The sequence below is a fragment of the Geotrypetes seraphini genome, chromosome 7 (assembly GCF_902459505.1).
Source record: "Geotrypetes seraphini chromosome 7, aGeoSer1.1, whole genome shotgun sequence".
NCBI lineage: Eukaryota > Metazoa > Chordata > Amphibia > Gymnophiona > Dermophiidae > Geotrypetes > Geotrypetes seraphini.
Genome location: NC_047090.1, coordinates 30952607 through 30978811, shown reverse-complemented (window position 1 = coordinate 30978811; position 26205 = coordinate 30952607). Strand labels below are relative to the sequence as shown.

General features: G+C 36.8%; 1 protein-coding gene across 3 annotated transcripts in view; it reads right to left on the bottom strand.

The window, feature by feature from the left end:
* Positions 1 to 26205, bottom strand: part of EEA1 (early endosome antigen 1) — a 243198-nt gene that overhangs the window by 30463 nt on the left and 186530 nt on the right. For all 3 annotated transcript variants that reach the window (XM_033951558.1, XM_033951559.1, XM_033951560.1), the window contains 5 exons: positions 24523 to 24853; positions 20057 to 20158; positions 17178 to 17372; positions 12130 to 12303; positions 11600 to 11785 (listed from right to left, as the gene is read on the bottom strand). In XM_033951558.1, coding sequence (XP_033807449.1) covers positions 11600 to 11785; positions 12130 to 12303; positions 17178 to 17372; positions 20057 to 20158; positions 24523 to 24853 — 988 coding nt within the window. The remainder of the gene's footprint in view (positions 1 to 11599; positions 11786 to 12129; positions 12304 to 17177; positions 17373 to 20056; positions 20159 to 24522; positions 24854 to 26205) is intronic.

Below are 26205 nucleotides of genomic sequence, written 5' to 3'. Positions count from 1 at the left end.
GTATTATATATTTGTACTTGCTTATTCTTTGCATATTCATGGGATGATGCAGATTAGGTTTCAAATCTATGACTGACTTATTTTCCTTCTTTTACCTTACTATTTGTTTTGTTATGTATTGCTCTGCATTATTATATTACTTGCACATGCAGATTACTCAGATGTTTGTTAATACTGGGTAATGATTATCACACTTGTGCATGTTCACAAAGTCTATGTATTTTATTCATTGTTATTACAAAACCAATAAAAATATTGAACTATAAAAAAAAGATCTGGGTATCATCGTAAGACACTATGCTGAAATCTTCTGCCCAGTACACGGCTGGCAAAAAAAGCAGACAGGATGCTAGGGATTATTAGAAAAGGGATGGTAAATAAGACTAAGATTATTATAACCCCTCTGTATTGCTCCATGGTGTGACCTCACTTTGAGCATTGTGCACAGTTCTGGTCACCATATCTCAAAATGTATAACGAAATTAGAAAAAGTTCAAAAAGAAGGGGGCGTGGCTTGGAGCGCGCACGATATGGCAGCCTAACCGCAGCGCTCCCGTATCCAGGCAACAAACGGAATAAAAATAAAACTTCTACTTTCTCAAATCGCTACTAAAAATACATAAAACAACGTCGGAAATGGCAAGTATGAAGCAGGGGAAAGCTGAAAAACCTTCAACATCGGGAATATCAGCAAAAAGAACAAAAGTAACTCCCCTGTCACCATCGAGTGTGCCGTTCCCGATGGAGACTGAAGATCTCACTGAAAAGTCTGATATAATGACTGAACTGTTTAAAATAAAACTGATGTTGACTGAAAATGCCAATAAAATATCTGAAGTTAAAGAAGAACTTCTTAACATGAAACAAGAGATCCAAACGGAAAGACTGAGAATGACAGTGATGGAAGAAAAAATGGAGAAATTTGAATCCTTCACACAAGAATATGACAAAGATAAAAAAGAAGTAGCAGCTTTAAAAAATCAATTGGTGGACATGGAAAACCGAGGAAAAAGAAAGAACATCAGAATTTTGGGGCTGGCTGAAAATATTGAAGGGGGAGATCCTGTACAATTCTTGGAAAATCTTTTACCTAAACTGCTTCAGCTCAATTCAAAATGGCCGTTAGAAATTGAAAGAGCCCACAGAATCCCCACAAGAAAGCCAGTAAACCAGGCTGCTCCAAGACCTTTGATATTCAAGGTGTTAAGGTATCAACAAGCTCAAGAAATATTAAAAATGGCAAAAGCAAATAAAAACTTGAATTATAAAGGATCAAAACTGATTTTAGTACCGGATTTTGCTAAATATACAGCAAACATAAGAAAACAATTCCTCACATACAGACAGCAGCTGAAAGAAAAAGGATACATATATGGAATATATTATCCATCCACTATGAGAGTATCCAGTGGAAATAAATCCATATATTTTCAAGACCCTGCAAAACTGAAAGAATTTTTGACACAAAAAGAACCTATGTTTACATAAAAAACAGAATAATTCAGCTGAAGAAAGAAGAAAGAAGAAAGAAGAAAGAAGATGGAAAAAAGGGAAAATAAAGAAGATTATTAAAAAAAAAAAAAAAATTAAGACATAAGAAATGTTACTAACTGGAAATATAATTTATTGATATAGTGGATGCAATAATATAATATTATTTTATTAAATTAATTATTAATAAAATATTAGCATCCACAATCATTAATATTACTAATAAAAAATAAATAAATAAATAAATAAAATAAAATATAAAAAAAAAAATTTTTTTTTTAATTATTAAAATATAAATAAATAAATTATTTATTTAAAAATTTATATAAAATACATATTTTAATCAAAATAGAGAATTTATTCAATTATATAGCATATTAACTTATTATAATTAATGAATAATGAAATGATTTACAATGAAATTATCATTAAAAATATTGAAAGGAAAATTTATTATTGCTATATTGAGAATAAGATATAAAAATGAAATATATTAATTTATTATAAAAACAATATTTTAATTCTGTGTAAGAAAATTATAATTTTATGAAATATATACAAGAAAATAATTTGAATATTGACAGGATTAATTAATAAAATAGATGTCTACTATAAGATTTTTATTTAATTCAATTATTCAGTCATATTAACTTAATATGAAAAATAAGAAATTAAGTAATTGATTGGTAGATAATTAAAAAAAAAAAAAAAAAAAAAATATGAATTTATTATACAACTTATTTATTGATATAATATGTATATTTTATTCAATTATTCATCCAAATTAATTTATTATGAAGATGATCTAAGAAAATGATTGAAATGCATTATTATTAATATTAATATTTATATAAAAATGGATATATTTAATTTACATGATGAATAACAGATATATAGAGAATAAGAGCTATATTTGTAATATGTTTATTTATTCAGAGTATTATATTACATGTATGCATGATATTGAATTTAATTTTATGAATCAAATATATATAATTCTCAGTAAATTTATAAAATTTTATAGATTAAATGGACATAATATACAATTATATAAGGGTGGAAGTATAAAGAATATATTGAATTTAGAAATATGTTTTTAAATAATATAATGAATTATTAGTTGCCTGGGGATGGAGATATAGGTTTTGCATGACCAATGCGTGTTCCAAATCAGAATATGATAATGGGTGGGGAGGGAGGGAAAATATTGGGTGGGATAGGAGATAAATTTTTATTGAATGTGCTAGGAACTAATCTTGTAAATCATTATAGAATATTGGTCACAACATAATTATTAATTAGATGGATATAAAAATGTATTCCCTGAATGTCAATGGTTTAAATCATCCTATTAAGAAGAAGAAATTATTATCGTTCCTTAAAAATCAAAATGCGGACATTTACTTCATTCAAGAGACCCATCTTTCAGAAATTGAATCAAAAAAATTAGCTGGAGGTTGGATTTCTAAATGTTTATTTGCACCGGCTTTAAAGAAAAAAGCTGGAGTGGCTGTTCTAATAAACAAAAAATGTAATGCAGATTTTAAATTAATTAATTATGATCCCTTAGGAAGATGGGTACATATCGAAATGGTTCTGGGAAATACAACCCTGAATTTATTCAATTTATATGCTCCTAATACGAATCAAATGGAGTTTTTTAAACAAATTCAACAATTACTTTTACCACTGGCTACATCTAATTTAATAGTAGCAGGGGATTTCAATGCTGTAATGGATCCGATATTGGATAAAAAACCAAGTAAAGTCATGAAATCATTAGGCTTAGATAATTTGATACTATCTTGTGATTTAGTAGATATATGGCGAATTCTTCATTTTAATGAACAGGAATTTTCTTTTTGTTCTCAGGTCCATAAATCTTTTTCACGAATTGATTATATATTTGTTTCTAATAATATAGCGCAGCGTGTACTAAAAGCAATAATTGATCCCATTATAATTTCAGATCATGCTGGTGTGTGGATTAATCTTCAAAATTATGATATTGAAAACTTTGATTCAATATGGAGATTTAATAATGATTTACTAACGGATTCAAAATTTCTTGAAGATTTTAAAATAAAAATGCAAGAATTCTTTCAATTTAATGAATCAGATACTATTAATGCTGAGATCTTATGGGATGCTTTTAAAGCAACTATGAGAGGAAATATTATCTCATACTCAACATTTATTAATAAACAAAAAAAGAAACAATTTCTTGAAATAGGAAAACAAATTAAATTATTAGAAAATAAATTAATTGAGAAATGGGAAAATAAAACATTACAAGAAATATTAAAATTAAAAGTTAAATATAATGAGATCTCTTCTCAAATTGTGAGAAAAGACATTTTCAATAAACAAGTACAATATTATGGAAATTCAAATAAAGCGGGGAAATTATTAGCAAATTTTCTTAAAGTAAAGAAAAGAAAATCTAAGATTATTGCAATCAAAGATACACAAGGTAACACACATACCAACACAAAAGATATTATAACACAATTTCTTGATTTTTATAAAGAATTATATACTTCCAATTCTTATAAAAATAAAGAACAAGATGGATTAACTTTTTTAAATTCATATATTGGACCAAATATTCCAGATCATATAAAAGGAAGTTTAGAAGAACCTATATCTTTAAAAGAGTTAGAAACAGCATTGAAGTCTCTTAGAGTTGGATCCGCTCCAGGTGGAGATGGGTATACTGTTGAATTTTATAAATTTTTCCAAAATATTATATTACCACATCTGTTAAATTTATATCAATATCAAATAAAGAATGAAAATATTTCTGGTACTATGGCAGAATCGATAATTATAGTCTTACCAAAACCAAACAAAGATCCTACTCTTGTATCAAATTACAGGCCTATTTCATTATTGAATGTGGATAACAAATTAATGGCTAAAGTATTAGCATTAAGATTGGCAAAAGCCCTTCCTTTCATTATTGATGTACATCAAACAGGATTTATTGCTAAAAGACATTCTTCAAATAATACTAGATTAGCATTCCACTCATTAAATTTAGCAAAAAATATAAATGATCCAGCTTTTTTAATATCTTTAGATGCAGAAAAAGCCTTTGATAGAATGGAATGGAATTTTATATACCAAGCTTTACAATGGTTTGGTATAGGATCCGGTTTTATTAAAATGATTCAGACATTGTATAGCTCTCCTGGAGCAAGATTATATATTAACAATAATTTATCAAATAGATTTAACTTGCATAGGGGAGTTAGACAAGGATGCCCTTTGTCTCCTTTACTTTTTGATATTGTCCTAGAACCTTTATTAATTGCAATAAACAAAACTAAGGAGATAAAGGGAATATCATTTACCAGTTTTGAATTTAAATTATCTGCATATGCAGATGATATATTATTATATTTAAGAGAACCGGAAACTACTATTCCATGTATGCTTAATTTAATAGAAAAATACGGTACATTTTCTGGATATAAAATTAATTGGAATAAATCTGAAATCCTCCCAATTAATGTTCATTGTACCAAAGGATTATTTGATCCATATTCATTTATTTGGAAAGAGGATGGAATAAAATACTTAGGAATTATGATCAAAAATACAATTGAAGACACAGTCAAAGAGAATGAAAAACTTTTATTGAAAAAAATAACAGAAATGTGTGAGCAATGGAATCCATTACATCTTTCTTGGTGGGGAAGAATTCAAACAATTAAAATGATGATATTGCCTGTGGTTTGTTACCAAATGAGTATGATTCCAATATTTTTTCAGGGGTCATTTTATAAAAAACTTAACAATATTCTTACAAAATTTGTTTGGTGTGGGAAAAGACCAAGAATCGCTTTAGTATCATTACAAAGACCAATTATGGAAGGGGGGGTAAATTTTCCAAATTTTTATAGGTATCATCAAGCCTATATTTTAAGACAGGGTATGTATTGGATCCTCCCAGACCTTTTGGAAAATGTACCAGATTGGCTGTATTTAGAATGGCGGCTCCTGTTCCCTTTATATCCAGAACAATTAATAACTATAACAATGCCTAAAAGATACAAAGACCACAGAATTTTATTTGACACTTGGAAAACATTGAGATATATCAGTAATCTATCACCAGAACCTATTGCTAAATCTCTAAATCAATCAATATGGATAAACTCCAGGATCAGAATTGGCGGATTTAAAATCGTCTGGAAACAATGGATAAATGCAGGAATAAGAACATTGAATGATGTCATATCAGAAGGATCACTGCTTAGTTTTTCACAATTGCAAATTAAATTTGGATTAAATAAAACACAATATTTTAAATGGATGCAATTGAAGCAGGCCATTCAGGTAGGGTTCCCTGAATGGAAAAATCTAAATAATCAATACAGTCTACAGGTTCTATGTTTCCAGACGGATTTTTTGGGTCACCAAGCCGCAAAATGGTACAAATTGATATACGGATTTTTAAATAAAAAAAAGAAAACAGGTCTTAGGGATATTTGGAGTATTGAGATTGGTCAGACAATTTCTGAATCTCAATGGCCACGATTTTGGTCCTGGAGATTAAGATCTACAAGGTCAGCATCTATGAATCAAACATGGTTGTTTTTATTACATAGAGTGTTCTGGACCCCAACGCGCCTGCAAAAAATAGATAGTACTAGATCTAATAGATGCTGGCATTGTAAATTGGAAATAGGGACGTTAGATCATTTAATCTTTTTCTGTCCCTGTGTAAACGCATTTTGGAATTCAATTTGGCCCCAAATTAATAAGTTACTAGAAAATCATGTAGGACTCTCATATGACACCATATTATTTGGCACTGCAATGAGAACTAAGAGTCCGATTTCAACAAATAATAATAAGCTATTACTAATACTAACAGGAATCGCCATGCAACAAATTACTCAAAATTGGAAAGATTATACCAAATTAAATTATACATTCTGGTGGAATTCTGTCTGTCATATTTATAAAATGGAAAAAATATTAGCGTTACAACAGGGAAGTCTTTTTTTTTAATTTTTAATTTATAAATTTTCCATTCTTACAATATTTAAATTATACAATATATATTAATTATTACATATCTGAAATATTATCATTATTAATTCATAATATTTAAAATATAATATGAAAAAGATTATTCAATATCATATAAAATATAATTCCCTCTCCCTTTTTATATAATATGTTTCCATTAATTAATCAAATCCCACCCCATTCATATACAATTTTTATCATTGTGCTAAGAAACTAATCATTAGAATAATTTGTCAATGGTTGCCATATTTTCTTGAAATTAAGTCTTCTTAATTTCAAGAAAATTTGGCAACCATTGACAAATTATTCTAATGATTAGTTTCTTAGCACAATGATAAAAATTATATATGAATGGGGTGGGATTTGATTAATTAATGGAAACATATTATATAAAAAGGGGGAGGGATTTATATTTTATATGATATTATATAATCTTTACCATATTATATTTTAAATACTATGAATTACTAATGATAATATTTTGGATATGTAATAACTAATAATATTTTATATGATTCAAATATTGTAAGAATGGAAAATTTATAAATAAAAATTTAAAAAAAGAAAAAGTTCAAAGAAGAGTGACCAAAATAATAAAGGAGATGGAACTCATCTTGTATGAGGATAAACTAAAGAGGATGGGGAGCTCTTCAGCTTGGAAGAGGGGCAGCTATGGGGGGATATAATTGAGGTCTACAAAATCTTAAGTTGTGTAAGTGAATCAATACAACACTCAGGGGGACATTCAATGAAATTGTATGGAAATACTTTTAAAACAAATAGGACTTTTTTTCACTCAAAGAATAGTTAAGCTCTGGAACTCATTGCCAGATGATATGGTAATAGCAGTTAGCACAGCTGGGCTTAAGAAAGGTTTTGACAAGTTCCTGGAGGAAATGTCCATAATCTGCTATTGAAACAGACATGGGGGAAGCCACTACTTGCCCAGGATCAGTAGCATGTAATGTTGCTACTATTTCAGTTTCTGCCAGGTACTTGTGACCAGTGTTCCCTCTAAGCGGGCGGGTGTTGTGAGCAAACTTTTTTCACTGTGAGCTAAAAATATCGGGCGCCAGCAAGTTATGAGCCAAATAAATATGTTGCTTTCTACCACAGAACTTCCTTACGTTTGTATGGAATCTATCCCCTTTCAACTTTAGAGAGTGCCCTCTCGTTCTCCCTGCCTTAGCTACTAAGTCTATTCCCTTCAGTACCTTGAATGTTTCTATCATGTCCCCTCTCAATCTCCTCTGCTCAAGGGAGAAGAGGCCCAGTTTCTCTAATCTTTCGCTGTACGGCAACTCCTCCAGCCCCTTAACCATTTTAGTTGCTCTTCTCTGGATCCTTTCGAGTAGTACCGTGTCCTTCTTAAAGTACCAGTGCTGGACGCAGTACTCCAGGTGAGGGCGTACCATGGCCCGGTACAGCAGCATGATAACCTTCTCTGTCTCTTCAGTCCAGCATCTGCTCCTTCCATTCACTGTCTGTCTTTCCCTGCCATCTCTCCTCCTGCCCCCCCCACCCCCCAATTTGGTCTAGCATCCATCATCTTCCTTCTGTTCCCCTCATGGTCTGGCATCTCTATCCTTCCCTCCCCCCTGTGGTTTTTAGCATATCTCTCTTCTCATTTCCTCCACTCAGATCTGATCATTCTCTGCTCTCTCTTCCCTTTTCTTCTCTGGTCTTCCTTCTCTATTTTCTGCCTCCATCTAAATTAAATTCTTTCTTACTATTTAGTCCCGTTTCCCTCTTTTCACTGTGTCTACACACAGCTTGTCACCCCTTTCCCTCACCCCTCCATTATCTTACTATTTTCTTCCCCCTTTATTTATCTCCTCCTTCCATCCAGTATGTGTTCTTTCCCCACTTCCATTCAGCATCTGCTCTCCCTTCTCAACTGACATCCATCTGCCTTCTGCTCTCTCTCCCTTCTTCTCACTTCCATCATCTGTCCCCTTCTCTCTCTCTCTCATCTCCTCCATTCCATCATCTGCCCCTTCTCTCTCTCTCTCTCTCTCTCCCCCCCCCCCCAACTTCCATCATCTGCCCCCCTTCCCCTCACCTTTGTGGGTCACTTTCTTTCCCCTGAGGGTGGCTCATGTCACAGGGGAAGCTTTGGCCGAGCAGAACCGCTTGATTGACAGTGGAACTTACTTGATTGATGTCGATGCTGGGGCCCGTTGCCGTTTGAAGGAAAAAAAAAAAGGTGGAAAAAAGGAACCTGTAAAGGCGAGAGGAAGGGAAACCTCCAGGACAGCTGCTTTTTGCCCTCCTTCAGCGGCCCAAGAGTTCAGACCAGCAGCGGCAGCTCTGTATGCTTTTAACTTCGGCACAGAGCTGCCCCTAATCAATAGTTTAGCGCGGTTTCATGAGGCAGCCTCGGGGCCTTTGATAGCCGGCCCGCTTCGATGATGCGATGTGGGCCGGCCTAGCAAAGGCCCCGAGGCTGCCTTATGAAACCGCGCTAAACTATTGATTAGGGGCAGCTCTGTGCCGAAGTTAAAAGCATACACAGCTGCCGCTGCTGGTCTGGAGGTGCGGAGACAAGGCAGGAGGCAAACGCGGTGGAAGGCAGGAGTCCCGGCGAAGGCAGGAGTCCCGGCACAGCGACTGCAACAGGAAGTTGCAAGTCAGCTGACGCCGGCCTTTCGTTGCGGCGGGGACCGAATCCTTCGCGGACCGGCAAGATTTTGTTTGCGGACCGGCGGTTGAAGAACTGTGCTCTACACTGTGTGCGCTGTGACGAGAAACTTGTGCGCTGCGAGGTAATATTTTGTGCGTGAGCGCACCCCAGCGCAGCTTAGCGGGAACACTGCTTGTGACCTAGATTGGCCACTGTTGAAAACAGGAAACTGAGCTAGATGGACCACTGGTCTGACCCAGTATGGCTATTCTTATAAATAATAAAAATGGTGGTCGCCAACTTTTGGCCATGACTTTTACATAAGGCAAGCATTTTCTGTGGCGACTATAAGGCTACAGAAATTTGCAACTTTGAAGTGGTTTCTATCACATTTATCCTAAAAAAAATGATGCATATCTCACTGGAAAAATTATTTCTTTCTTTCTTTTTTTTTTTTTTTTAAATCTTTATTAAATTTTCAAATCTTACAAGTGCCTCATAACATACATGTCTTAACCATAAAAATTAAGCACTTATAAACATTCAGAAACAGTTTATCAATACCCAAAAATACCCCCCTCCCTTCTCCATCATCAAAGAAAAATTGAGAATTACTGTGGATCAAACTCAGATTGCACTCATAATCAACTCTCTGGAACAAAAAACACCACTTAAATAACACATAAGAACAGTATAAGCGTCCTCCATCAAGCTATGCAAGATTATGAAGAGTGGCAACTACATTCAGGGCTAGATTCCCAAAACTTCACTCCTGGAGCGATGGACCATTGTCTCAGCAGTTATTGTAGCAATTTCAAAAAGCCAAGTCATTCTCCAAAAAACATGTATGCAAATGAAGTTGGCAGAGTAGCGAAGGTTCGCTAAATTTGCATGTGGCCCATTGCTGATGATAGCGACCGGCACATGCGCAGAACACACATACAAACAACCCCCCCCCCAAATTGAAGATTGGCAGGAGGGATGCCCACACCCTCCCACTGCCAAGCAATGCCCCCATGACACCCCCATGGCCCACTCCCTTCAATTACCACCCCCCCACTCAATTCTGTGCCTCCGATGACCCCCCCCCGCCCTTCTCCCTTACCTTGTTTACAATGGCTGGCCAGAGGGATGCCTACTCCCTCCAGCCAGCAGGCCTACCTCTTCAACATGGCAGGCCTTTCCCTCCCCGGCCTAAGGCTCTGATTGGCCCAGGTTGTTTAAGGCCCTCCCGGGCACGTTAAAAGCAGATTTTAGTTTTGAGAATCTGCCCCTCATTTGTTTTTGTAAACCTTTGTAAAGTCTTTCCAGAGTGAATGATGAAACTACTATGAAATAGGAAGGTATTGAAAAATGTAAACTGATACTAGAAGAGATCTTTTTGCATTAGGTATGAAGAGTTCCAATTAAAAATGTGACTGAGCTATTGTGGATTCTGAGAGGAAGATTCTCAAAACTTCGCGGAAAAAACCAACAAGCCACTGTCGCAGCTGTCACTGTAACGATTTCAAAAAGGCAAGTCATTCTCAAAAAAAAACAAACAAAACAACATGTATGCAAATGAGGTTGGCAGAAAGTAGCAGAGGCTCACGTGCAGAAGAGAGACGTAAATGTGTGCATGTGCTGGGAAAAGCAACCACATAATAAAAATGCCATAAGCAACGTATAACGTGCATGCCTTATTGGAGCACATCATAGGTGTGTGACACATGCAACTGTAGCCACTGGGTGCTCATGTTGAAAAAACAGATAAAAGCCCAGCGCTTTTATGACGGTTTCCCTTTCATGCTGACTTTTGGCTCCCTTAGAAGTACAAGTACAGGATCATTCCGTGGCTACTATATTTATGTGAATCTTGTAATTTTTTTTTTTCATGAGCCACAGTCAAAACACATCAGAGATGTGCTTTTCACAGTGCTGGCACAGTACTGGCACCCAATGATCAGTCGCTGATGTTTGGTTGCCAAAAGCTAATGCCGTGCTTGGAGAATCACTCGGCGATGACAACGAATCACCCGGAGTGCTCGTTTAAATATTAATTGAGACCATTTGCAAGGCAGAATTAGAGACTGCTAGAAAACTCAGAAAAGACTACAGTAAGCTGTTTTGATAATCCACCGCTAAAGCACATGCACGCTAAACCGGCTGGAGTAGGTTTAGCGATCGCGTTAACGACAATGTTAAGTTTTGAGAATCTTCCCCCCAGTGCCTTAAATCTTAATGGAATTTCACTAAGCCTATCATCATTTAGGGGTCCTTTTACTAAGACGCGCTAAATGCTAAGGTGCCCATTGTATTCTATGTTTGTATTTCTAACTTTTACTATAAGCTTTTTAACAAAATACTTTTTAACAAAATAAATGCTACAAACTGTTCCCTTATTTACTGTAAAATGGAGTTTAAGAAACAAATACCAATAGCTGACTTGAGGAATTTAATTACCTTTTCTTTCTGAAATTCTTGGAGTGCTTTCTCATGCTTCTTGAGTTGCTGTTCTTGCTTGGATGCATTCTGTTCCAGATCAGCTTTTGTAGTTTTTAGTTCTTGGATTAACTTGTTATGGCTACCAATTTCATTTCGGTTTGAAATTAATTCCTCCTGAGCCACAGCAAGCTTCTCTTCAATAGACTAAATGACAAAATTAAATTCTTAATCTCAGTTCAATGCCGTATGATATAAATGCAGTTACAGTTCTTAGAATATTACAAGCTTCATCACATGAACCTAAAAATCAAGTTCCTGTGACTCAAAAATGAGGAAATCATACCCAAAATAGTCATTGAACAAAAATGATGTAAGTAATAAAATGTTTGTGAGGGGGGTTAAGGGGTTTGGCCAGATATACAGATTATGCTTCATAACAGATGACAAAGAAATGTGAACACGTACAGTGATTAGGAATTTTATAAAATAGAAGGGACATGCAAGTCAAGCTTTTCAGCTGCGCAGAATTAGAACCGTGACTGGCTCACCTTGAGGTCCTGTTGTAATGCAGACACTTCAGAATTTTTACCACATAGATCTGACTGAAGCTTTTCTAAATTATTTTCATTCACTTTCTTTAGCTCTGATAGTTTTTCTCTTTCTGATACAAGTTCTGTTGTTACTGCTGCTATTTGCTGCTGAAGTTTATTCTCACTTTCTTCCTGTAAACACATAAAAGCAATATATTAATTACTTCAAAAATTAACAGTACACTGTACTCATACACAGAGAGTACAAGGATAATATATCTACTACTAATAATAATATATTGACCCCGAGAGTCTTGGCTTAATGTGTGTGTGGTAAACACCACCCTTTTATGAATCAAAATAGCAACTCCTCTCTGCTTTGAATTATAGAACGAATATGCATATTCCCTACCCAATCTCGTTGTAATTTCTTGTGTTTTGCTGCATTCAGATGGGTTTCTCCCTTTTTAGAAAACTCAAGAGTTTCACTGGAGAATTTAACCCTGCTACATTCAAGTGAGAAAATGTAAATCAGCCATAGTCTTCGATTGCCATATGAAATCTAAAACGGCCATCTCGCTTAAGCAGCACCAAGGAAACCACCCAGCTGAGCCCCTCCCAGTTAGGCACTTGATGAAGTGAATCCATCCGGATCTTATCTTTCTTCCCTCCCTATAAACTCCCCTTCACAATCTGACACAAATCCAACACATACACACTATGGTCTCACACATACCATAATCGTTAGCAGAACATCACCCTCCCCAAATTCATTAACCCAACCAGCCTACACCACCATACCATAAAGACCCCCACATAAAAACGAAACCCCATACTCTCACTATCTCAGTCCCACTAAACCTTCACCCCACTTACGTACATATGATCTATTTAACAGATGCACCTTATAAAAACTTGCAATCAGGCACACCTACAGCATCCAGTGTTAGGCTACATTTTTTAAAGACACAACAGGAAACATTGAACCAACACTTAATTGGAACCATAGCACAAGGTCTGTCCAAGAGATAAGTATCCAGCCCAGACAAATCTGATCTGGGTCGTCCCATCTCTGCTACAGTACTGAAAATAGAAATGTTAGAGAATAAGATGTCCCATCCTTCCAGAAACAGTCTTGGCACCGCTAACAAAAAATTCTAGGTCTGGATACAATGTAAAACACAGTATCATTAGGGAGTGTGAAAAACAGCTGTAGGACTGTCTGAATAAAATAATTTGGATATAATAATAATAACAACAGCTTATATACCGCAATACCGAGAAGTTCTATGCGGTTTACAAAGATTAAGCAAAGGTACAAATTGATTGACTTTAAGAGGGGAGGAAGAAAGAGGGTTAATAGGACAGGAAATCCATTTTTGAGGAGAGAGTGATCAATAGAACAAGTTAATTGCTATAGAGGGGAGAGAGAAGAGAGGATCAGTTGTCTAGATATTTTAGGAACAGGTGTGTTTTCAGACGTTTCCTAAATTCCTCATAAGTAGTGGGCGAAAGCAATTGTTCTAGGTCTTTACCCCATGATGCTGCTTGGTGCGAGAGAAGATGTTCATGGTGTTTTTACAGTTTACAACCTCTCACTGGGGGGGAAACGAAGTTGGAATGTGAGCTTCTCTTGTGTCAATTATATATTTAGGGGCAAGTCCGTGTAGTGCTTTGAAGCAGAAGCAGGCAAATTTAAACTTTACGCGCGCCTCCATTGGTAGCCAATGCAGCTGCCGGTAGTAGGGTGTCACATGGTCAAACTTCCTCAGCCCAAAGATCAGTTTGACCGCTGCATTTTGCATCAATTGTAAACGCTGCATGTTCTTTTGGGAAATTGCTAAATAGGCAATGTTACAGTAGTCAAGTAGACTCAGTACGAGGGATTGGACTACAGTTCTGAATGCCGCTGTATCGAAATAAGCTTTAATGGATCTGAGTTTCCAGAGAGTGAAAAATCCCTTTCTGATCAAGGAGTCCACCTGGTCTCTCATGGTTAGGCACTGATCCAAAGTTACACCTAGTATCTTTATGGTAGGTTGGATAGGGTAATTAAGATTATTGATACATAGTGGTGATTTGGTGTCAAGCGGATGTGGTGAAGCAACAAAGAAAGTTGTCTTTTCTGAATTAAGTTTGAGCCTAAAAGTTGTCATCCAGTGCTCCATCACGTTTATGGCTTCTGAAGCTTTAGGAATAGTTTCAGAGATAGAATTAACGAATGGGATGATGATCGTAAAATCATCTGCATAACTAAATAGTTTTATCCCTAACTGGGTTAGCTGCGTGCCTAGTGAGGACATGTAGACGTTGAAGAGCAATGGAGATAGCGGAGACCCTTGTGGCACACCGGATGGATTGCTCCAGGTATCTGAAAGTTCATAATTAAAACGTACTTGATAAGTGCGGGACATAAGGAAGCCACAGAACCAATTCAGCACCTCGTCCCTGATTCCAATGGCGTCTAGGCATTGCAGCAGTTTCCCGTGGTCTACTAGATTAAAGGCAGAACTCATATCGAATTGCATAACCAGGGCATTAAGGCCCTTACTAAACAGTAGGCGCAGATTGTCTAAAATAGCCGCAATTACCGTCTCAGTACTGAATAACGGTCTAAAACCAGATTGAGTTTCATGTAGGAGAGAGAACTGATCCAGATAATCCATCAGTTGGGTGTGTACCAATCCCTCCATAATTTTTACAATAAATGGAATGGATGCTACTGGTCTGTAGTTGGATATTATAGCTGAAGATTCTTTTCGATTTTTTAGAATTGGGGTTATTATTATGTGACCATTATTAGAGAGGAACTTCCCAGTTTTTAGGTTATGAGCCAAATATTGCATCAACGCTAGCTTAAATACTAAAGGTGCCGCTTTCATGATTTCTGGGGGGCATGAGTCCAGAACGCAATAGGATTTAGAGTATTTGTTATATAGTCTGTTGTAATTGTTCCACTCTAAATCTTGAAAGGAGCTCCAGATAATGTCTGCCGGTGTATCATTTCCTTGGGTGATGGTATCGGATGATCACTAGGGTCGTTTGTTGAACAATGAATTCTAAGGTTTTTAATTTTCGAATCGAAGTGTAGTGCTAAGTCATTTGCAGAGGGTAACTTAGAGTTGTGTGTGGGTGTGGTGTAGCGAGCGGTGTCAAATAAATTTGTGATCAGGTTGAATAGCTCTTTTGTATTGATTCCTTGTGAACCATTACAAGATGAGTTGATTTTAATTGAGTAGAATGCTTTACGTTTGTCTTTTTATCATTTGTTTGTAGATTTTTATGTTAGCTCTCCATTTGTTACGGTCTGTTAGTTCTCCTGTTTTTTTCCAAGTTCTTTCTAGTCGTCTAGCTAGTTGTTTCAGTTTTAGAAGTTCGGTGTCAAACCATTTGTTATATTTATTTGCATTGCTTTTGCTATTGCATATAGGGGCGATTTTATCTAAAATGGATGTGCTGGTTGTCATCCAGTGATCCCAGAAATTGATTCCTTCTTCTATCTCTGATTGCAATTCATATTGTGACCAGAAATCTATTGGATTAATATAGCCTCTGGTGTGATGTTCTCTTTTTATTATTGGGCGTGTTTTAGATTTGGAATAAGACCAGATTAGCTTGAAATAATAAGTAAAATGATCAGACCAGATATCATGACACCAGGTGCCTTTACGTATAGAGATGGCAGGGTTTGGGATGTCCTTTGTGGACATGGCTACCATATCTAACTGATGGCCTTTTTCATGTGTTTGTGTGGGTAGAGGGAGGTTGGGATTGAGTAGGGATAGAAAGTTTTTAAACACTTTCACGTTTGTATTGTCCTCTTCATCTAGGTGTAAGGTTATGTCTCCTGCGATGATATTGTAAGAAGAATCGAGTGAATTGTTTAGGACAAATGCACAGAAGCCCCAGTAGCTATGAACTAGGCAAACCTTGAACATATCCAATGTAGTGCTTCCAAGGATTCAAATATTTTTGCTTCATCATTTGCAAAACACTTGGACCTTGGTGGGAAATGGCACCACAAATTTTATACCTCTGTTCTTCAGTTCCGTGCAGTATGGTTCTAAAGCTTTGCAACTTGTGACAACCACTACAGAATAATTGTTAAAGAGAAGCAGCTTCACACCTTTGTATTCCAGAGCTCGCGTTTTCCGGTATAATGCCATAAGTTTGTCTTTATCCACAAAATTCAGAATCTGGGCAATGGTGGGCTAAGGAAGTGTGTCAGCAGCTCTTTTTGGACCCACACGATGGACTCTCTCCACTCTGATGTCCATACCAAGGCCTAGCATTTCCAGAAGCAAGAATTCCACCAGGGACCATAGCTCTGCTTCTTCCACGGATTCAGGAATACCGATGATCTGGAGATTACTTCATCTGCCCCTATTTTCCTGTTCTTCCACTTTGACTTGAAGTTGTTGACATTTGCTTTCTAGCTCATGGAATTGCGCCTCTGTGATTCCCGTTAGGTTGTCCTGGTGAGACACTCATTGCTCTACTTGTTGCATACATTGAGCTTGACTCTCTAGGCTATTTCAAATATCATCTATTGAAGCCTGGAGTCTAGACAACTTGTCATCGAGAACTGTAGTGACAATTGTGGTGAGTTCTCAGATTGCTTCTTCCTTCAGTATGAACACTGGTAGTGCCGAGGACTCCACTGTTGCCATGTTACTCTATTCCTGTATCTAGTACTTTACCCGGTAACTCTTCTGGTAATGTCCAGCTTACCTCTTTTGAAATCTGCCTAGAACTGCAAAGTTAATGTGGAATATAAATCACTAATGTAATGTAATATTGGAAACAAGTTTTTTTATCCTGTGCAAGCCACGGGATTTTTATTGGTATAACCTACTTTATTTGAGTTTTATAAAACTTTGTGGTCTAAAATCTGCTCCACAAACTTCTCTAGTCAATTTTTCTACATTTTTTCACACTTTCTCCTTTTTGATTCAGTTCACTCTCCCTCTTATACAACACTTCATATGTGTGATGTAACATTTAATAGAATGACTACTAAAAATAACTTTAAGTACAGTAAGAATGAAGCTAGACCTAGCAATTACCTTCTGTGAAAGAAAAGCTTTTGTTTCTTTGAGCCGTATTTCATGCTGCTTTCTCTCTTGATCAAGGGATTGTCCGAGTCCATTTAATTCTGTCTGCAGCTGCTGTTCTCTCTTTTCTCTCTCTTTCAGAGCATTTTGTACCTTTACTAATTCTCCCCGTAAGGAATCAAGCTCTGATGTCAACTGCTTTGAGACCTGATTTAGACAAAAACATGCATAAACAGCTATATATATATATTTTTTTTATTCTTTATTCATTTTTAAACTTTCATCAAGTGTACAAAATTCATAACAACAATATTAATTAGAGCACTTGAACATCTTATCAGTATATTTTATAAACATAAATGCAACCTTCCACCCACCCTCCCTCTAAGCCCATTATTAATTGTAACATCATAAACCCTATTTATTTTAAGAAATGAGAGTGCATCAAATAACAGGCTTCAATTAATGCTACTATTCATGTTTGCGCTTACTTTGTCAAATCACTTTAAGAGAACTGGCAGTTTATAATCTATTTCTGACATGAAGCAATTGTCCTGTCAAGCATATATTATAGAATACTCCACACTTGTAGACTTCTGATATATCACAAAATTTAAAATATTAATTTATTTGCTTTTCATAATAACTACTCTCATATAAGTTAACAAGAGTAAATCTTCAAAAAGGTTCATCCGATATTCATTATCCTTCTAATGGAGTCAGATCTCAGTGGCTATACTTGGATTTCATTCAAGTCTAAGATTAACGAAGCTAACCTCCTCATGGTCAAATTAAATTTCATACTACATCTATTGAATTTTTGGATTTACTAATCTTCAAAACAAGTTATGAGATTATGTACAACATTGTATAGAAAGCCTGTTGAAAGAAATATGCTTCTGCGCTTTCAAAGTTTCCATCCTTATCACTTGAAATACAATCTCCCTGTTAGTCAATTTCTGCACTTGTGCAGAATGTGTATGCCTTTGTCAGACTTTAAAGAGCAATCTAAAACTTTAAAACAAAATTTTCTAGGGAGGGGTTACCCTAAGGGAGCCTTTAGAAAGGCACACCTTCGAGCTCTGTATGTGCATAGACATCTTTTGCTACAATATCAGAATATTAAACAATCGGAAAGGATTGTATGTGGGACTCCTTTCTCAACTTTATCTAAGCATTTTGTATCAGTGATTAGAAAGCACTGGTATGTGGTACAATTTCACCCTAATTTGCCTATAAACGATCTAAGAATATAGGGGAGATTTTACATAATGTTAAATATGATATAGATAATTCAGAGAGAGGAGGAGAACATAGTGCCAGTGGTGTAAGCTTAGTATACAGGGGCCCTCTTGGTTTGATCCTATATCTAAGAAAAAATTGTTCTCTAAATGTTATACTAATTGCAATAGCTCTTATGTTATATATATATTCTGGTCTGCCCTGTAACAAACTGTATGTTGGGAGAAGTAGTAAGCAAATTAAAATAAGATTGAATGAGCATAAATCTTGGGTGATGACTAAGTCCATGCAAGCACCAATAGTACCTCACTGGCAGGAGGCTGGACATACAGTAGATGATTTGAGGTGGTGTGTGAACAAAGATGGATCTTTGAATTAAATGCAGTAAGCCCGATAGGTTTGACTGCTGAAGTAGAATGGATGAAGTTGGTATAAACTTGCTGCGGCTTGCATTGTGGTTGTTTGAATGGTTGAGTGCAGTCAGGTGATTTACTAATACTTAAATGAGTAGGAAAGATGCCCTCGCCATATTTAGAATGAAACAGGGCTGGCAGTTCCTTTAGAGCAGTGGTTCCCAAACCTGTCCTGGAGGACCCCCAGGCCAGTAGGGTTTTCAAGACAGCCCTAATGAATATGCATGGAGCAGATCTGCATTCCTGACATCTCCATTTTATGCAAATCTTTGTCATGCATATTCATTAGGGCTATCTTGAAAACCTGGCCTGGCCTGGGGGTCCTCCAGGACAGGTTTGGGAACCACTGCTTTAGAGGAAAGAATTGTTATTCAGAATGGGTTTTTTTTCCTGATACTTCTCTGATGATATTATATATGAATTGCTCCTTGAAACAGCTTATTCGCAAAATGTGAATTCATGTCGGAGCCCCAGATCAGCTTTGCATAAAACTGATTTGCTTTTACACTATTAAGTGTGGAATTATACGTTTATAAAAAATTACTATAAAACCAGATAAAAATATACATTATGGTTGATAGTGGAAGATAGACCAATGAGGAGGCTAGCTATGTTAAGCTTGGACTTGTATGAAATGTCCAAGTGTCTGACTTCATTAGAAGGATGATGAATATCGGATGAACCTTTTTGAAGATTTACTATTGTTAAATTATATACGAGAGGAATTAATATGAAAAGCAAATAAGAAATTAATATTTTGATATATCAGAAGTCTACAAGTGTGGAGTAGTCTATAATATATGCTCTTACTTTGTGACACTGGCACTAACTAAATATGAGCATTTTAGTTTTTGACGTTTATCAAGGTAGATTTCAGTTTGCTTCAACAGAAATCTGGTGAATTTTGTTGAAACCTTTCTAGCCAGTCTGGTGGAACTGAAGCTGGGTCAGCCTCAGATTTCTGTTAGTAAAAGATCCTATGGATTAATGTGACAAAAAGGATTATTTACAGGTCTGTGAAACTGGGTTGCAAACTTCAAAATTTGCAATCTCTCAGCCTAACCTAAACATAAATATTTGCCATGTCAGGTGGATTATATGACTAAAATTGTCCAGTTAAATGGATGTGTGGTCTAGAGCAGATCTTCAGTTATTTAAGCCCCTGAAATGACACTTATGAACATTTCATTCTTTTTATTTCACTATTAAAAACAAAACCAAAACCCCCAATTTTACCTCATTCTTTTCCTCTAAAGTGCTTTTCAGTCCTTTCAGTTCCTTTGCTGCTGAGTCTGTTTGCATTTGCAGTTGATGCTTAACCACTTGGCATGATTTTTCCTACAAATTTAGAAACATTAAAAAAACAACAACATTACTTGCTTCTAAGACCTCATGTTACAAAACACATTCCCTTAACTGAAAGTTTATCATTTGAAAACAAACTGTTCCAAATTTGAGAAACTGGAATGTCCACATAAAAAATATTAAATCTGGGGTAGAGGTGTAGTCAAATATATTCTCTGATAAAAAGCAAGAAATGTCTTCCTTTAAATTGTGTATATGAGGATAGGGGATGAATATATTTTCATCTTGAACGACTCACCCATTCACTATCCCAGCAAGGATGCTTGAAACCCAGTACCATGGTCTAACCATTATTTCATCACCTTCAATAGCGACATGGTCCAAGGGAAAGCCCCCCAACACCACCACACCAACATCACCAAAACCACCCTGGACCCCTCCGTGTACCTACCCATCTTAGTGACCGATCTCTCCAAACTAACAGATCAACTCGACGACCATCAAACCCTTATTGGACCTAGCACAGAGCTGGAACACTGAGGTTCACAAGCTATACCAAAACTTGGCATCCAAGAAACAACAGAGAACAAACAAAATGAACTCCTCCTCCTTGTGGTTCAACCCTGACCTCAGGGAACTAAAAAAGAAGGTACATAAAGCAGAAAGAGCCTGGCATAAATGCAAAAAAAGTCAGACAAAAACATCTGCAAACAAACATCAGAGCTATATAAGAAATCTGTATCAGCAGCCAGGACTGCACTCACTTCCTTCAGGGTCGTCCAACCGAATGTCTCCTTCCTGCCTTTAGCAGCACGTTTGCAGCGACGCAGGCAGCAGCTCTTACATGCTGCACTTGGCTGACCCACAAGCCTTCCCTCTGACATCAGCTCCGATGTCTGAGAGAAGGCTTCCAGGTCAGCCACGTGCAGCGTGCAAGAGCCGCGCATCCCTGCAACAAGTGCCACTGAAGGCAGGAAGGCTTCCCTCCGACAATAGCTCTGACATCAGAGGGAAGACTTCCGGGTCAGCTTTGGGGAGGGGGCGGGCAGGAAGGAAGGCATGGGATCTCTGGCAGCGGCTTCGGTGGAGGCCGGCTGATGGGCAGGAAAGAGGGCATGGGATCCCAAAGTGGCAGCTTTAGGAGGAAGGCTTTTGTGGAATAGTATATCAGGAGTAATTAGACTGTGCAGGAATGTGTTACAACTTAGGAAATTACTTAAAACACACTTCTTTATTGAAGCATTTGCCTGAAGTAATTTTAGGATAGTCAATTTATGTTATCATGAAACTTTCTGGTGAAGTGCAATACTGTTTAGAATAATTTTTTATTAATTTTGCATACCATGATTGTTATGTCTGTTTCTACAATTATATATGTTTTATTGAGAGTCGCTTAGGTTTTAAGCAGGTTATAAATAAATAAAAATCATTTATGCTGATTTAAATATGTAGTGTTCACAGAATAGTTCATTGCTTTGATTTTGTAAGACCTATGATATAGGTGTATAGCCATTGCTGATTACCACAGAGCAACAGACACAACAATGGCATTTACATGCCACAACTATGCATCCTAGATGCATTTCATAAAAAAGTTTAACCATTTGCTTAAGGCACCTTCTATTCTGTGTTCCTGTTTTGACTGCAAGACATTATTGTTTGAAAGAGACCAACTACCACATCTTCAATAATCTGATTGAAGCTCACCAACACTAGACAAACTGCCCTGCTTCTAAGTCTGTTTATGAACCAAGCAGCTCTTTGCCTGGTATATAGGATGTCACTACCATCCACATGGAAAGTTCCAGGTCCTTACCCTTCAACAGATTTGTTTATTGGCATTTGATATATCATTCTACCTTGGAGAAGTTCAGGGCAATGTACAATTTTTTCTACCAAGTACTCTTAAGTATTTTCCTTATCTGTCCAAGCAGCCTTGTAATCTATGGTAGCTGGGGCAATGAAGGGTTGCGTGACCTTCCTGGGGTCACAAGGAACAATGCTGGGATCGAACCTGCAACCGCAAGGTGCTTAAGCAGCAGCTCTAACCACTAGGCCACTCTTCTACTCCAGAAGGGCTGACATCATACCAGCTCTCTCTCAACTCTGGTCAGAAGTATATGCTCATCATACTGCTACAATTAAAGCATTTGGACATTAGGGCCTGCTGCAGGGGCCACATGTGGGCTCTCGCCCAAGAATCTAGATCCAGGGTCATAGCCATAGAACTCAAGGTAGCACAATCTTCCATCACTTGAGAGCAAAAACCCTGCAACTATGAAAGCAGCTTGATTATCCTGTCCTGTATTAAACCCTGCCTACCTTTTGTTGAAGCAGGTTCCCAGACACTCGATGGTCTGAAATAGATCCAAATGACTCTGCCTATTTCACCACCCAGCCCAGACTCTCCAACATCTGGAGGACCATACAAATGGCAATTTGAGCACTCTCCTCCAAATCGGCCCAGATCAGCCAGTCATCCAAGTATGGGATGGACTCTTGCTACCCTCCCTTCGCAGGGAAGCCATCTACCATGGCCTTCAAAGGTGGTTCTAGGACCTGTTGCCAAGACAAAAGGAAAGGCTTTAAATTGATAATGGCCACAGAGTATGTAAAAAAAGAAGAGAATTCTGGTGTTGTTCCTGAATCAGGACAGGAAAGTAAGCCACCAACAGGTCTCCAAGGAATGCAGCTTTCTGGACCTCTGCAATCATTGATCATAATGTTTTAATGTACAGTGTGTCTGGAAAAATAGGACCCCCTCCAACAGTTTTCCAAATAATCCAAAACAAATTGTAAAAACAGAGTGATCTATTTTCAAAGTGATATCATTCAGGAAGTGATCATTAAGAGTTGTTTTAGCAAAATGATGTTTAGCAAAGAAGAGAAAATTGTTTTGTGACAAAATAAGGCATAATATTTGTAACACAAAGAGAAGACTTCTCAGAAGAAAGGTCACAAACTTATTTACTGTAAAGGACACTTAGGCATACACTCAGAATATGTGTAGTCCGACCAAGAGCCAAAGTTCCTATAGCCGAACCCACCGTCCCATCACTGTGTATGGCTATTAAGTGTCGAAAATAAGGTGTTCTTCTGAAATGTCTGACTAAATTTTTCAATCACTTTGTTTGTACAATCATCCTCACCTCTCCTATTTTTAAAATAAGGCATAAGGCACAAAATGTTTGCTAAGGGAGTTTCGCAATAAAGTTTGGACTCGTGTATTTTCAAAGATCATACTAAATGTTTAAACAATTGCAAAGTATTTTCAAACTATATAAGGAGTCCTGTTTTTATCTAGACACCATATAAAACTGGAGCACTCAAGCATTGCCTTGATGCCCTTGGGATTCCAGCATGGACTAAAAGAAACCCCCTTTCTAGAGCACTACAAAGTAATTGACCTTATCCCTGTTCTTGCTGAAAAATAAAAAAAATGAGTGCCCCCAATTGAAGACCTAAGCTGTCAAAGTAGAGTGTTTGTTCCAACAGGACAGACAGATGTCAGATGTGCTCCCCTGTGAAGGGGATGGCCCCCTTTCTTCAGCAGAGGAGAGAACTCACCCTCCTCATTTATCAATTCCCAATCCTCTTCTGCTGACAAAGCAGGAATGGAACTCCTGGCATCCTCTCCAGAGACTCTGGGATATTTTAGTTCTCTGGTTTCCATTGCTAAGGAGTTCTATGACCCCTCCATTTGAAGCAGAGCAAGGAACAACCTAGAAAGGCAACTAAAACCCATCCAGAGCTTTCTGAAAGCAACCTGTAATCTCCATCAATTTCTGCACATGCAAGACCAAGTGACAACAATAAATCTCCCTTAGAGCACCTGCCTCGGCTGATCAAGACCCACAGTGTCAGAGGTCTCCAGGCTGCCCTGCCTAACTGGAGACAACCAACAGGTAAGATGGCCACCAGTCCCATCAGAGGGAAAACAGTATCAATAAGCTCTATGACATGTTTCTGCATCTGTCTCCATGTGGCCTTCCAATTGTCAGCCATCAAAGGACCTGTTGGATCTTCATTGCAGATGGGTCAAAATGAGCCAGCTGTACTGCTAAGGCAGTGGCTCCCACATATTATCAATGTCTGCTGCCCTCATTGCAGCTCTCCTCCTCACTCAACAGCCACCAGTACTTACCTTGTGGGAACTTCCCCCGACAGCCCCAATCACAATTCTCTTCTGCATGCAAATTAACGTGTTTTTTTTTAATTCCAAAGTGTTCAAAAATTCCAACACTGCCAGTATAAGCATAGAAGACCCATAAATATGTTTACATAATGTTTGATAGATGATGGAAGTGAAAACAGTGTCACTAGAATCATTACTATTTATTATTAGGTAAAAATCAGAGACAGAAGAGTGGCCCTCAATATCATAGGAAACAACTCACCGCTTCTTCTAAGGCTGTTTTTCCTCTCTGTTTTTCTTTTTCCAGTTCACCTTTTGTCTCTTTTAAGGAGGTAATTGTCTTTGATAATTTGTCTTTGGTGTCTGCAAGTTCTTTAAGCAAGGAGTCCTTCTCTACTATCACCTTCTGCAAATCTTGTGTTACTCTTTGGATCTTATTATCTGTTTCTTTTTGTTGTTCCTTTATATCTTGATTTAATTTCTGAAGATCTTGTTTCACGGTGGCTTTTTCCTGCTCTTCCTGTGAACATTTTTCTTTTGCCTGTTTTAGGGCATCAGTCTTGTTTTGTAGCTCTAATTTAGTATTAGCCAATCTGTGTAAATAAAAATGAGAAATCTGCTAAACTGAAGAAAGCATGTAGGAGTTAACTGAAAATGTATGAAGGAAGAAAACTTGAGCTAGAATTATCTGATTTTCTACATAAACCATTTGGGGACAACACAGAAGATCCACAGGACATCAAAAGATTTTATTTTCTAATGCTCATCCTAAGAACATTTACTCTCAGCCTGTTATAACAAGCCCTTCTAAACCAGTAATATTTGTTATTACAATGCAATTATATCTTTGAGTGTTGGTTCAGAATGACTTATGAAAGTTTCTCAGACATAGAATGAAGAGGTCAGGCTCTTTCATGCATCATTCTAGGAGCTGGAAAGCAGATTTCACAAATGTAGAAATTAAACAGGTTGACACATAACTCTGCACTGGGAAAAGGTTGCTACCATCATACCACCCCTTTAGCAGAAAACAAAAAAAATGTTCTTTGGCTATATTACTTTTTTTGTCCATTTTGCAAAAAGTGCTCATTGCCGGGGATGTATGTGTATCCATTCAAATGCACCCTTGTTTTCCAAACACATGGCTAGAGAGACGCAGAGATGAGAGCCATGAAGAGCTGGATCCTGCCATCCAAAAATGATGGGTGACATGGCATTCCCCATAAGCTCACTAAAGTAGGGGGTCAGTGAAAGACCTGGTGGCAGCAGTAGCAACATGGAATTAAGACATACAGCTAATATTAGTACATACTCTTATCTCATCTCCACCCTTTCTAGTAAGTAAGGCTCCAAAAATCTTAAACTTATCCTGCTGTTACAGTGGGCACTGGGTTAACTCCTGCTTAAGATATATTTTCATAGGGCACAAGAGACAAAAGGAATGGTTTTGGGGGGCTGCCAAAGGAAGGGGGAATGCATCATTGAGCCACATTACTACACACTTACAAATTGCTTTTTTTTTTTTTTTTTTTTTGGGGGGGGGGGGGTCGACTAGTATTTGGCCTGTTCTTTTTGTTCCTACCTTGTGAAAGAGTTGGGATTGGAAAAGATGAAAATTATTGCATTCTGATGCTAAGTATGAATATGCTATTAAATTTTATTTAAAATTTTATTTTGTAAAATTTATTACAAAATACAAACATTCATAATGCACAACTAGAAACTAAGACAATAAAACACTACTTACATAAGGATTATAAACCAACACATTATTGTATTTCTATATTATAAGCTGCTCTGAAGAGGGCAGCATATAAAGTACAATAAAAATACATTTTATTAAATCGTAAAGCCTTCTTCCAAAAAAGTTACAGGTAGGCTCAGATATATGGCCTATATTAAAAAAATAAAATAAAAGATCAAGCTGAAATTTTGCATAAGTCCA